General features: G+C 57.6%; 1 protein-coding gene across 4 annotated transcripts in view; it reads right to left on the reverse strand.

Annotated features, from left to right (window-relative positions):
* Positions 1-18: 18 nt before the first annotated feature.
* Positions 19-13,786, reverse strand: part of ACSBG1 (acyl-CoA synthetase bubblegum family member 1) — a 33,480-nt gene continuing 19,712 nt past the window's right edge. For all 4 annotated transcript variants that reach the window (XM_074317451.1, XM_074317452.1, XM_019751201.2 and 1 more), the window contains 12 exons: positions 12,653-12,876; positions 12,222-12,310; positions 11,878-11,998; positions 7,795-7,875; positions 7,555-7,704; positions 7,072-7,248; positions 6,194-6,375; positions 5,151-5,381; positions 4,337-4,554; positions 2,878-3,017; positions 2,245-2,491; positions 19-638 (listed from right to left, as the gene is read on the reverse strand). In XM_074317451.1, the coding sequence (XP_074173552.1) occupies positions 553-638; positions 2,245-2,491; positions 2,878-3,017; positions 4,337-4,554; positions 5,151-5,381; positions 6,194-6,375; positions 7,072-7,248; positions 7,555-7,704; positions 7,795-7,875; positions 11,878-11,998; positions 12,222-12,310; positions 12,653-12,876 (1,946 nt within the window). In that variant the 3' untranslated portion in view covers positions 19-552. The remainder of the gene's footprint in view (positions 639-2,244; positions 2,492-2,877; positions 3,018-4,336; positions 4,555-5,150; positions 5,382-6,193; positions 6,376-7,071; positions 7,249-7,554; positions 7,705-7,794; positions 7,876-11,877; positions 11,999-12,221; positions 12,311-12,652; positions 12,877-13,786) is intronic.

The following is a 13,786-nucleotide window of genomic DNA, read 5'->3' on the forward strand; positions in this document are numbered from 1 at the left end:
AGGAAATCAGGTACCTGCTGACAGTTCTGTTAAAGCGTTTAATATCCGTATCACACATTAACTACCAGTAGGCAGCAGCGGCATTACGAAGCAGCACATCAGCCGGTGTGTGCGTGGAGGGGCGCCTGGTACTGCAGTGACAGCGTCGGCAGCGTCAACAAGATTCCAGAGTGAGTGAGTGAGTGAGTTACAGCCGTTTGCACGCAGTAATACGAGCCGACTTCCCTGCCACTGGCTGGCCAGCTGAGTGAGCCAGCAGCCCATAAAATCTACCTGGAACTAAGGCCAAATTCTGTCAGCCCTTTCCTTCTGGAATGAGAGCTGGTCTCATGTCACCTGAACAAAAAGCAACACTTAAAACTATGCACATGCGAAGCTTCTCGGAATTGTCAGCTATTGTTGGCACAAGTCCTGGCAAATGGAATGCTGGTGCCATACCTGACCCGAGACCTAACAGACTTGCCAGAGGTCCATGCGCCCAGATTGAAGACCGGACTCAAACGCTCCGGGAGGCCTGCCATCTTCAGGGGACACTGGAAGGACGGCCTCGGGTCACTTTTGTTGCTCTTGGTAAAAGGAATCGATGATGTCTTTGTACTTCTCTAGAACTGTGAGCCGTTTCAGTTTCATCGTGGGACCTCAAAGAGAAATGGGAAGAAATGAATGAGGCCTAGGCTCCTAGAAACCCGAGAAGGTGTGAGGTAAAGACCCAGAGGCCCGCTGCGAGTGCTGTAACTGGATTAAGCCAGAGAATCGAGTGGCCAGCCTTCGAGATGGCCCTCAGTCCTGCTTCTGGTGGTCGCCCCTTCCACGTCACACCAACGTCAGTCTAAGTGGCCAACAGAACCCAGGAAATGATGGTCTGTTGCTTCTGAGGACGGTTAGCAGGCCTGCAGTGTCTCACATACGGAGTCAAGTGTGAGCCACACCCACCCAATCCTTGACCTGCACCCACTTCTGATGCTCAGTGCATTTTCTGTTCTGTCCTTTCAACAAATAAAGGAATCAACCCAAACCACAAAAGACTACAGTTTCTGGCCTGGGCTTTCTCTCAGGTCATTGTTTCTGGGACAAGCCAGCTGCTGTGTGGTGAGGGCACGAAGGCAGCGTATGGAGAGGTCCCCTGGCCTCTGGCCAATAGCCAGGAAAGAAGCGTGGAAGCGGCCCATCCAGCTCCCGCCGCTGTTTGCTGTAACCTCATGAGACCCCTGCCACAACCACCCAGCTAAGCTGCCTGGACTTCTGACCCACAGAAATTAAGATGAGCGCTTACTGCTTTAAGCTGCTAAATTCTGGGGTAACTTGTTACACACGATAGCTAACAGATCATGTCTGCATTTCAGCGGAAGTTCACATGGTGTTGGACTTTGACCTCCTGGGAGGGGATGGGGGACGCCTGGTCGGGGAGGGCTCTGCCACGATCTTTATGAGCAGCTCCCCGCAAAGCACAAAGGGCTCTAATTCGAGGTCCCGGGCAGCTGAAAGTCCCCTTTGTGAGAACTCACTTTTAGCTGTGGAACCGGAGACTTCAGCGTCATTTTTCCCCCATGAAGTATGTGCATTTTATTTATTTTTAAATTTTTTTCAGCGTCACTTACATAAAGTGCTGAGAGGATAACTGTCCAGCTGACAGTGTGTGTGGTGTTAGACCGGATGGCCAGACATGCTCCAGCCTTACTGGGCAGTACGTCTAGGTTCAGCATCTGGACCAGGGGACTCTCCTAAAGAAGCCGTCCATGTCCCTGGACCATAAATCTCCCCTCCCCACACCAAGGTGTGACAGCCAAGAGCAACTGCATCCATCCAGCTGGGGCTGCACCAGAGAACTTTCCGGTTCTGTGGATATGGTCCAGAGGACTTCACGCCCTCACCTGTCACAGCAGCTGACCTGACACATTATGGTGGTCACTCTCTAGAGCCAGGTGTCTCCAGCCCAGACACTAAAAGGGCCGTTGTGTCTACCTGGTGGTCCCTGAGGCAAAGCAAAGTCAAGTGTATGTTCAAATTAACGAGTTCAGCACATACCTTGTACCTGCCAACAGGCTTTCCCAACCCCAGCCCATGCACTGAGCCGTCAAGTGTTCTCCCACGGGAAGGAGGTGAGGGTCGGTCACCCAATGTGCCACCAGGGACCCTCTGCTGGCCATGACTGCTTCCCGATGGGCACCTCCCAGGCTCTGCCTTGGCCTCTGCCCTCCCACACAGCGCCACGAACAGTGGGGAGTGAAACCAGACCAAACCTACCCAACTCTCCGCCCGAGATGGAGAAGTCCCTCTGGAGAATGGCCCACTTCTGGATGTGGTAGGGTCGGGCAGCTGCGTTCCGGTTGACCCTCTGGATGCCCTCTTCAATGGCCTGGTACACGGCCTGGTCCTTCTTCCCCACGATGTCGGACACTGTGCTGGCTTTGCTGCCCACCCGCTGGCAGAACTCCACGGCCTGCTCGGTCAGGTTATCGGTGGGGTCAGAGGTGTCCGGGTCCAGCGTGCACTGACGGACAGACATGGCGTCAGGACTGAGCCTCTCTGTGCAGGGCGCAGCCTGGTCTTGGAGGAGGCGGGTGACTGAGCTCTGGCTCCGGGCTGTGCACCCCTGTGGTCCGAGACTCAGAGCAGCTCAGTGAAACCACCATCTGGGACGGGGAGCATAACCCTGCCGCACCCACCAGCTGGGGCCTGAGCACCTGCTGGGGGCACAGGGCAGCAGCACTCTGACTGGCCAATGCCGGAACACGTCCCAGCAGCGTGTTAACTGTACCTCAGCGCGGAAGGGACTTCCCCGAGCGACGGCTGCCCCCGAATGCGGCCAGCGCTCACTGGCTATTTCAGAACCAAGTCCTGAGACCCAGACGTGTCCTGGCTGAACCCCCAACACACCTTCAAGGTCAGCAGCATGGACAGGAACTTCCTCTGGTCCCCAATCAGCATGGCACAGCTGACGATGGGCAGCTCCGTCTTCACAGCCTCCTCGATGGGCATGGGGGGCACGTTCTCCCCGCCGGCTGTGATGATGAGCTCTGGGGAGGCAAGGCCGGGCCCCGCTAAGCCAGGACGCAAGCCTCGGCCCCAGCCCCGGAGGCAGGAGCTGCAGGCGGCACTGCTGGATACTGGGGGAGCCCTCACACCTGCTGGGGGACGGTGGCAGTGCCCAGGGGACAGATGCTCCTCCTCTCCCAGGACTGGCTGCTCAAAACCTCACCTACCAGACCCGGTTCTCTAGTGGGCCTCCTAGCTCACCCTGAACTCCCATGTTTCCCCCTCCCTGCCGTGGCCTGGTCACCACACCCATCACGTGCAGGCACCGTGCTAAGTGCTGCGCGTGCAGTGACCCCTTAACCCTCACCACAGGCCTATGGAGAAGCTGACGATGACACAGGCACAGAGGTTACGTACCTTGCCCAAGGTCACGTGGCAGAACTGATTTAAGTGCAATGCCATTCCAGAGTCCGAGCCCCTCCCCACCGACTGGGACCTCTCACCTTGCTTACACCTTCCCACGGGGACGCCCTCTCCCCTTCTCGCCTATTTCACAGACCAGCTCAGCTGTCCCTTCAAGAAGCTTGGACGCCTACCGTCCAACCAGATGCCTCCTCTGAGCTTTGCTCACAGCGTCCTTCTTCCATCCAGTTATGTACTGGGTGTGTCTGGGCCCTCAGTGCAGTGCTCTGTCCCCTGAACGATGGCTTACGTCCAGGCTGGATGGCAAGACCTCGTGTATTTACCAAATACACCTGGACTGACCTCGGCTGGATTGCACTCCTGCCCCCAATTCTAGCTAATTCAACAGCGAGGACTTGGCCTCTTCTGTGCACAGGCCCCATGCTGACACCAGGCGAGGCTGTCACTGCAGCAAGGAGCCCACAGGGCAGTGGACAGTGGACAACGGGGTGTGACAGCCACTGGACAAAGGCAGCAAAGCCCTCTCCCAACTTATTTCCCTGGGAGAACCAAGTTCTCCATGGAAAATTTCTTTGAAGTCTCAAAGTTTCACTTTAAATTTAACATCCAATTTGTGTACTACTCTACACCACATTCATGTTTGCACATAAAATACGTAACATCTCTGCCCTCGGATCCTCTGGGCAGACTTGCCTTGTTTCTCTGGGGAACTTGAATCCCAGCCCCACCATTTACCAGCTGCGTGACCTTGGACAAGTTACATAACCTCTCTGGGCGTCTTCATTGGAAGTCGGGACAAGAACAGAAACTGCCCCCCAGGAGACAAGAGTAAGTAAAGTGATGTCTATTGAGGTGGTGGCACTTCGGGGCCCAGGACTCATAGCAGCATAAATGGGGTGGCAGTGCCTCTCACCCCACACCCACCGCACCCTCGCACCTTTGAGACGCCCGGTGATGTAGAGGAACCCGTCGGCGTCCAGGCGGCCGATGTCGCCGGTGTGCAGCCAGCCGTCAGCGTCGATGGCCTCGCGTGTCTTGTCCTCCATGTTCAGATAGCCCATGAAGACAGTGCGGCCCCACAGGCAGACCTCGCCGCTGCCCTCTGCATCCTGGTTTACCAGCTTCGCCCGGCAGCCGGGCACCACCTTGCCAGAGCTGGGGGTGGGGGGCCCAGAGGTCTGGTCAGAGGGAGCAGATTCCTCCAAGCCGTCAGCCCCCACCATGAGCCAGGGGTCCCCAACCTCTCAGTCTTCACCAGTGGTCAGGTGTCCCCACCCAGGCTTTTTGTATTTTACCACGGGACCCAGAGCCAAGAGGTAGGACCACTGGAAAGGTTTTTAGGTGGATGGATGCATGAATGCATGAATGAATGAAATGCTGCCGGGAAAACTGGAGGCACTGTGGTAGGTGGCAGGGATGGGGTCCTTCAACTCACTCCCAGACCTGCCGGCCCTCCCTGCCCCACTGAGGGCTGGCCCTGGGCCGCCACTCCACGTGGAGTCTGGTCCATCAGCGGTGCTGGGACACCCTCAGCCCTCCCCCTGGACAGGGACAAAGGGGAATCCCTTTGTTCAGGGGTCGAGGGCCGTATGGCTGCTTTCAACCACAGCCCCGGGTGACACAGTGGCACACACCACCTCCAGAGACAGGCCTGGCGGGGGATGTGGCCCAGGATGGAACGGTCGGCACTCGGGGACCCCAAGGTCCAGTAGCCCAGGCTGTGGGACCGAGGGTGCCACAGCACGCCGCACCTGTAGAGCCGGTAGTTGCGGGGGCTGGACATGAAGTGGGGGCCCGAGGTCTCACTGAGGCCGTAGCCCGAGTACAAGCGAATGTTGAGGCCCAGGAAGAAGTGCTGTGTGTCCGCGGTCATGGGGGCGGCTCCGTAGAAGCTCTTCTGACACCTGGCGAAGCCCAGCGCCTGGCGGACCTTGGCCAGCACCAGGTAGTCAGCCAGTCTGGCGGTAAAGGGCTTCAGGTCGCTGGCGGGGCAAGGAGACTACGTCACACACTGCATTCCAAGGGTGCTGCCAGTGGGTGCACACTGGCCGGCCACTTACCTGTCCTCACTAATTGGTGCCCATGCCCACCCCACTGTGACTACGGAGTTTTAAGAGCCCCGTGAACATGTAGGCACACGCGGTGTGTGTGTGTGTGCAGGTGTGTGCAGACATGTCCTGAGCCAGGAAGCCAGACCCACAGACTCAGCTGTGTACAAGCACTCAGGCAGCAACAGATGCACACAAGTTTGCACACACAGTAATGCATGCATGCAGGGAAGCATACACACACACATACGTGTGCGGGCCCATTTGAAGCCCTTGACTGGGTCACTCACGCACATTCACTCTTCACATCTATGAGGAGGAGATATGAGCGCAGACACGTGCTCGTGAGTCTCGTGAGACACAATGCAGTTTCACAGACGCGAGTCGTGGAAAACACTAAATTAGAACAGGCCATTTATACCACCGGCCCTCCTGCAGGAGCGATCTGCATGCTCACCGGGGCCCTTCTCGAGCCACCACTGAGGTCAGGAACCGCCCCCCAGGGAGCTGAATGCATCCCGGAAGGAGCAAGTCAGTCCTCAAGTCAGAACCCAAAGCTGGGGTGACTCCTGTGGGGCCTGGGAAGAGGACAGTGGCTCCAGCCCAGCCACTGTTGGGGCCTGTGCACAGGGGGCGCATAGCTGAGGCCAGTGGGGCTGGGACAGGCCTGGCCCAGCAGACCCTGGGTTGTGTCCTGGGGTTGTGACCCAGCCCCGCTGCCCCCCAAGGCCTCCTGCTCGCTGTACCTGCCCAGGCAGGTGAGGTTCTGCTCCAGCGTCACCGACATGGCCCACAGCAGCATCTTGCGCCGGATGAAGCCGGACTGGGCTGCCGCCTGCTGGATGCGCTCCATGATCTTCTCCCACACGCGAGGCACGCCCATGTGCGACGTGGGCTGCACCTCCCGCAGCGTGTCCACCAGGCTCCCCTGCTCCCGCCAGAGACAGGCAGCTGCCGGTCAGGCCCGGCCCGGAGCAGGGGCCCTGCCTCGTCAGCAGCGCACCACACAGGCATCCTGCACAGGTGTGCGGACAGGTGCACACAGCCTGGGGCACGTACTGTGGCTGCAACTCACTGCTTCTTTGCCAACAGAACCCTGATGCTGCTCAGATGCTTCGGAAGTACCTCGGCCCCCTGTCCTGGGTGGGGCCTCCTCCCAGTGAGTTCTCACATGTAACTCACAGGTGATATCCTGTCCCGCCAAGCAGTGATTGGTTTAGTGGGGACATGTCACCCAACTTGGGCCAACAAGATGCCAGGTAGGGGGGGAGTCTGCTAGGGAGGCTTCTGGGAAAGTTCTCATGGTTAAAACAAGGACCCAAAGAATAGGTGTAGCTGATGAGATGGGGTGCAGGGCAGGGCAGGCCACCTGTGCCCATCTGTGACCTTACTCTGAGGATGCCCGACCTCGATGGTGGTGGCCCCAAGGGACTACTCTGACTCGATTTCCTTTAGGTGATGGCATCAGTTTCCCTTCCTGTCCAGTCACTTATGGCTGAGCTCACCGCAGCTGAAAAGATTCTGATATGCACACTCCCACGTGCACACGAGGGCCCTCAAGCACACACGTGGGTGGCCCTGGCACACATCCCCACACGCCCACGTGGGCAGACCGCACACCGACCTTCAGGGCGTCAGGATCGGCAAAGCAAACCTGGGCCCCCCACTGCAGGCCCGTCCACAGGTCGTAGATCTGGGCGGCGACATGGCTGAGGGGCAGGTAGCTGACCACCACCTCCTGCTGGACTTCTGCGGGCTGGATGTCGCCGGCCTGGCTGCCGTACCGTGCTGTCCACGTGATCTGGAGGGTGGGTGGGTGGAGCCGGCAGTGTCTGCGAGCCAGCTCACATCTGTGGCCACCTGGGGGCGTGGGCTATTTCTTTGGGGGACCCCCAGGGTGTTCAGCTTCCTGGGCATCTCTGCAGGAAACCCCCATGGAGAGGCCTCCTGTCTCTTGCTGGGCTCTGTCTGAACCACAGACTGATGGGCTGTCCTACTTTTCCCAGCCCCCTGAGCTAAGGGCCCGAGGAGCCTCCCCAGGGGCTGCTGGGGCCACTGCCCGCCCCGCTCGCAGCCCACCCCTCCCACATGTGGGCACTGGCCTTACGTTGTCCTGACTCAGCATCACGCCCTTGGGGCTCCCGGTGGTGCCGGATGTATAGACAAGCACACAGCACTGGTTGGGCTGCTGGGCGTTGATGATAGTGTCCAGGTCTGCCTCGGGCACCTGGTCCCCCAGCGCCATGAACTCCTCCATCTGCGGCCAAAGGGAGAGAGTGGGCGGCCCAGTCAGCTGGGCGGGCCCAGAGAGGCCCCCCGGTTGGTGCCCAGGGCCCTCTGCCCATACCGTGTGCACGCTGGCCATCCGCTCTGGAGGAGGCTCTCCATACGTCACTACTGCCTTCAGATGGGGCAGGTTTTTCCAGATCTGTGTTGACAGGAAGAAATGGGGTTTTATAAAACCCCAAATAAACAAAGTCACAAGAAGAGCCCGTCTCCAGGTGTCAGCCTGCCCTGCAGGCGCTTTGTGGCAAAGGTCGGCTGGGCTCCCAGCTCTGACCTTTGACCCAGCAGGCCAGGGAGCTTCATGCAGAGCTTTCCCATCCCATCACGAGAACGACTCTCTACTAGACGACAACCAAACCAGCTGGGGCCTGGTGAACAAACTGATCCAGCCCCCAACGGAGCAGGATGTTGTGTGAAGAGGGGCTGAGAGGGAGAGAAGAGGCGGCACAGGGAGAAGACAGAACTCAGTGGAGGTGACAGAGATGAGAGTTCAGGAACACCGAGGCGGCTAGAGTCTGCGGGACAGACACAGGAAAGGAGGGAACTATGTAGAGAAGGCGTTCTAGAAATCTCTTCAGGGGTCCTCTTGAGGCTTTGGCTGCAGAGCGAATCTGCACAAGCACAGGGGAAAGTCCACGAAGCTGGAGGCAGAACAGTGACTAGGCTGGAGACAAACAGGGGTTCATGTGCGGCCAGAGCCATTCCCGTGTCCGGCAGCCGGATGGAGGGACCTCACCAGGCACCAGGCAGAGGCCCCAGAGGGCCAGGTCTGAGTGTGGCCTGAACTAGCCTTGGCGAGAACTGGCTCGACCTGCCCAGAGAGCCTGTGTCTGAGCCATTCCCTTCCCTGAATTGCCACATGCATCTCTAAGAAGCAGGACGTTTTTCTGAAATGATCACAGGAACTTGGTCACGTCTAACCCAAAGACCATGTTTCCCCGAAATAAAACCGGATCTTCTATTAATTTTTGCTCCAAAAAGTACATTAGGGCCTATGTTCAGGGGATGTCATCCTGGAAAGTCCTGCTAGGGCTTATTTTCCGGTGAGGTCTTATTTCCGGGGAAACACGGTAAAACGATCCTTTCACATCACCTACTACCCACAGTGTCTCTTGACAGCTGGTTTAAGAGCAAATACTAGAGGAGTAGCTAATTAGCCAGTGGAGATAGAACGGAATACCAAAAAAACAAAACAAAATAAAAAACTCAATCCAAAAGAAATCAGAAAATAAAAGAATCAAAACAACAGATGGAACAAATAGCAAACAGCCGACTGGTAGATTTATAAACAATTTTGTCAGGTTGGATAAAAAGGCAAGACTCAACTATATACTGTCTACATGAAACTTGCTTTAAACAAAGATACAGATAGGTTAGAAGTAAAACAATGCAAAAATACACACCATGCACACACTGCTCATGAGCAACCTGCAGGGGCAATCCTAATTTCAGACAAAGGGGCTTTGGAACAGGAACTGCTACCGGAGATAGAGACGATCACTCCTTCATGACTGAGGGTGAATTCACCCAGAGGACATACTCTAAACCTTTACGTACGGAACAGCTTCCGAACACACGAAGCAAACACTGACAGACTGAAAGGAGAAATAGATGAACCCACGACAATAACTAGAGATTCCAACACTCCGCTTCTGAGCATCTGACGGAAAATCAACGGGGCTGCAGATGATTTGAACCTTGTAACACTAGCGACCAACCTGACACTGTTAACATTTACAGAACACCTACCCCGGGTATGCTTGTAGACCATTATTCTGAGCACCACACCTCCTCTGTACCAAAGGGTGTTTCAGGTAGCAAAGAGCCCCCGGTGATGAGAGCAAGTTCTTCCTTTGGAAGAAGAATCCTAGCTGATGATTAGAAAACCAACATTTTGTCGTCGTTCAGGAAATAATTAAGTCAGGCAAAGGTTGTCAGTGGAGAAAGGTTGATGGGGAGTGTCACAGGCGATGAGCATGTGCCCACCTAAGACCACCGATGAATTTCCGCATCTCTACTGGTGGTCCCACCTGACATCACCTGCCCAAGAGCCATGATATGAAGCCACCAGCGCCACCCGGAGGGTGTTCTTGCCCCCAAATGTTTAATGTGAAATGCATGAAGCCCATGACGTAACAGGAGCTGCAGAGGTTGGAGGAACAAGCTGGACCGCAACAGCCAGAGGAAGCTGTCAGACAAAGCGAGCGTAGGAGGCTGTTCGGGAGGGCTGACCTACTTTCTAGAAGTTCTCACACTCGTGCCTGTGTCAGATTCCCCAGGGACGTGCAGACCAGTGTGCTGGGTGCACACCGAGTTTCGGATGCAGTGGGTCTGGGCTGGGGCCTGAGCATCTGCATTTCTAGTTGGCTCCCTGGTGACACTGAGGCTGCAGGTCAGGGCCACATGGGGCTGTGACACTGGCACAGGCAGACTGGGCTGGCTTTAGATCCTGATTCAAACAATCCGGCTGTTGGGACACTGTGGGTAGCAGATGGCACGCAAGAAACGTTTTACTTGTGTTAGATGTGACCAAGTTCCTGTGACTATTTCAGAAAAACGTCCTGTTTCTTAGAGGCGTATATGGGAATCTTTGGGGATGGAAGGGACGACGCCAGAGCTCTGCCTTCACAAAAAGGTGCATCGCTGACATGAGTATGTGGAGATGACTGACGACTAAATTCAGAGGAAGGCTGTATCAGGGTCCGCTGCTCGCGTCTCTGGTTTTGTTTGCTGGGGAACTTTCATAACACAAATTTAATCTGTGTAACTACCCAACTCTCGGCCTCAGTTTCTTTAGTTGCAAATGGGGCTGGGGGTTCATGCGAATTAGATGAACCCCCTCTGTGTCGAGGGGCTGTCTCCCTGGGGACAGGACAAGATCTACAGGGAGATTTTGGTCTACAGCTTCAGACTCCCACCGAGGTTCTGACAGGAGTAACATGTTGAGGGGTGCGTCAGCACTTGCCTGGGGCTGGGGCCCATGAAGCCACCACTCCTGAGGAAATCAGTGTCCCTGAGCGCCAGGGTGCCCGGCAGGCCAAGTACTTGCCACTACCCTCTAAATATTCATCCCCTTTCTGTCTAGTGAAGGGCCTGGTGCTTGGGGTAGGGAGGGTGAGAAGGGGGCCTCCCAGAGCCATTCACTGGGGTCCCCACAATCTACACCCCTACCTCCTCTCCCAATCTCAGCTACTTATCTAAATTGCACAGATGGAGACACTCAGAGTGAGAGATCCTGAAAACACAGGGTTCAGAGGGGAAGACATGAAATAGGACCCCCAAGGAGGACGTCACCCTCACTGGTACAAGTGAGCCCATTTATACGCCCTTAGCAGTAAAACAAAGCAGGTGCCTAGTGCCTGTGAAAAGGGGCTTTTCAGAATAATCGCCAGTGGTGTAGACGAGGGCACACACCCACGGATCAGCCGACCTGAGGGGTGGGAACCCGCGGGAAGTACCGGCGACCTGCTTCGGAGACCTTGCAGCCTGCTGGGCGCAGCCAGGCACACAGGTGTCCCCAGGCCACCACACACCAGCGTGGTGCACTGGAGCATATGGCGACAGAACCAGTCAGGAAGAGCCTTTCCTGAATCAGGAGGCACCAACCCCCCGAAAGACCCAGCTGGCTCAGGAGGCACTTGGAGCTCCTGCTGTGCCGTTATGTCTGCAGAAGACGCTGCAGCATTTGACCTGGGGTGTTCTGACCCTGCCCTGTGGCCCCTCCCTCCCTCCCCACCGGGAGTCAGACTTGAGGGCTCAAGGAGTCAGGGCCCAGAGCCACCCCAGTGCACACAACCCTCCTCCCGACAGAGGACCCCAGCGCCACAGTGGGGACCCTACCCTGAAGGGAAAGCCACGGGAGGCAGCAGGCTGGCTGGGAGTCTAGCCCAGGCCCTATCACCCACTTCTTGGGTGAAGAGGGTCTTGTCCCTCAGACTTTGTGGGCCTCAGTTTTCTGACCTGGTAAACGGGTCGGCAGCCACTGCCCTGCCTTGCTCTGTGTGAGTGCATGGGGGTTGCTGCTGAGGGGAAGGGAACTCTGCAAGGGGGCGGGGAGGGGGACAGTGGAAAGTCCTCTGCAAGTTGAAGGTCCATGAGAACACCCAGCCTTAACCCCCACGCCCGCCGTCCCTTTGCCCCAAACCTTCAGGATCTTCTCCAGCTGCTTCTGCGTGTCAACCACGATGACGTTGGCACGGCAGTCGTAGGCAATGTACTGGCAGGCCTCCGGGGTGCTGGTTGTGTAGATGCCGGTGACAATGCCACTGCAGGGGACCAGAGGCTCTGTGTCTGCGCAGGTGCAGACGGCCACCCCTCGGCCCAGCCCCCGGGCCCCTGGAGGTCCCATGGCTTGGAGAGGCAGGGCTCCCACAGGGAAGAGATGGGGTGTTGGGGAGGGGGTGGGGTCTCTAAGGACAGGGAACGACCCTCTCTCCACTCTGCCCACCTCCAACTCCCGGAGGTTCTGCCCCTGCCCCAGTCACTCACCCTGCAAACACTGTGCCCACTGCCGAGAAGAACCACTCCGGGGAGTTGAAGCCGAGGATGGCCACACTGTGCGCAGGCTCCAGACCGAGCTCCAGCCCGAGAAGACAGGCCAGGTCAGCCGGCAGGGGAGGGGCCTCCGGGCCCCAGGGAGACCCCAGGGCCCACCCAGTTAGAGAAGGCCCCGGGGGTCAGTCACTCAGCAGCCCCTGCTGCCCCCCCAGGGCCTCGGACCCTCAGCCCAGTACCCGGCCTCCGACCCGCCTGGAATGGGATCCCAATGGAAAGCACCTATCAGGTACCTGGCACCCGGTGAGGGCCCAGGCAATGTGAAGCCCTCCGTGCTGCCCGCGGTTTAGTCATGTCTAAGGGCTGGCCCAGTGGGGAGTCGGGAGCAGGCCCCGGAGGGAAAGGCCAGCCTGGGGGCTCCTCACCTTCAGGAAGCCCTTGGCAGCCTTGCGGGCCAGCAGGTAGTACTGGGAGTAGCAGATGTGCTCCCACGAGCCCTGGCGCTTGAAGCCCAGGGCGCGGAGGTCCCCGTACTTCTCCAGGGTCTGGCAGAACATCTGATGCACGGTGTAGGGGGGCTGCTGTGGGCAGCTGGGCTCTATGCGCAGGCGGACGCGTCCGTCGGCCCGAGTCGTCCACAGCGCCTCCTCTGCAGGGGGGGAGACCACAGCTGCAGTCATGCCAGCCCAGGACTGTCCCCAGGCACCGTGGTCCTCCCCTGGTCCCATCAATGCTTGGACACCTGCCACAGGGGCTGGCAGACATGCCAGGGGCTGGGACAGGAAGGCGCTGCCTCCAAGAGCAAGTCTGACAGCCGTGACAGAGGAGCAAGGAAGAGGAGAGGACAGCGGGAGGGCAGGGAGAGCCTTGGGGACACTGACGCCCCTAGGCCTTTGCCTGTCTTTGTCCCAGGTGGAATTTACCCCCAGGCAGGGCAGTCAGTGGGGGGTTTGGGCTGCCTCAGAAGAGCAGGACTGTCAGATCTCCAGGTGCCTTCAGGGGCTCCACCCTTCCTCTGCCTCCTGAGTGCGTTGGGGACAGACCCAATTGGACAGAAGGTCAAAGCATCAACATAGCAACCCTGCCAGGGGGCTAGAGGAGGCTGCACCAGAGAGTCTGATCCAGCCGAGAAGTCTCCCTTCTCAGGAGGGAAGCAGACAGTCCTCGCTCACTCTTGCCGAGTGCAAGGCACACGCTGAGCCCCTCCCACAGGGGTCTCATTCAATTTACAGATGGGCAGTTGCAGCTCAGAGAGGCTCAGACACCTTCCCAAGGTCACACAGCCAGGAAGGTGATGCCACAGCTCACACGTGGGACACTATTCTGGGCACCACCCAACCTTGAAGGATCAGGTGGGGACAGAGCATCACCATTTGCAGGTGAGCTTCTGGGGAAACCATTTAACCTGAGTCTGTTTCCTCAGCTGAGGGGGGGGGATTCGGCTCTCAGGGATGACACGCAGGTCAAAAGCAATGGTGCACATGAAAGAGCCCTGGGTACAGTTGTGCTCAACAGGTGCACGTTTGTCCTTCCCCCCTTTTCCAAGTTCTCCGGACTGT

This window comes from Rhinolophus sinicus, linkage group LG13, assembly GCF_036562045.2.
Source record: "Rhinolophus sinicus isolate RSC01 linkage group LG13, ASM3656204v1, whole genome shotgun sequence".
NCBI classification, from domain to species: Eukaryota; Metazoa; Chordata; class Mammalia; order Chiroptera; family Rhinolophidae; genus Rhinolophus; species Rhinolophus sinicus.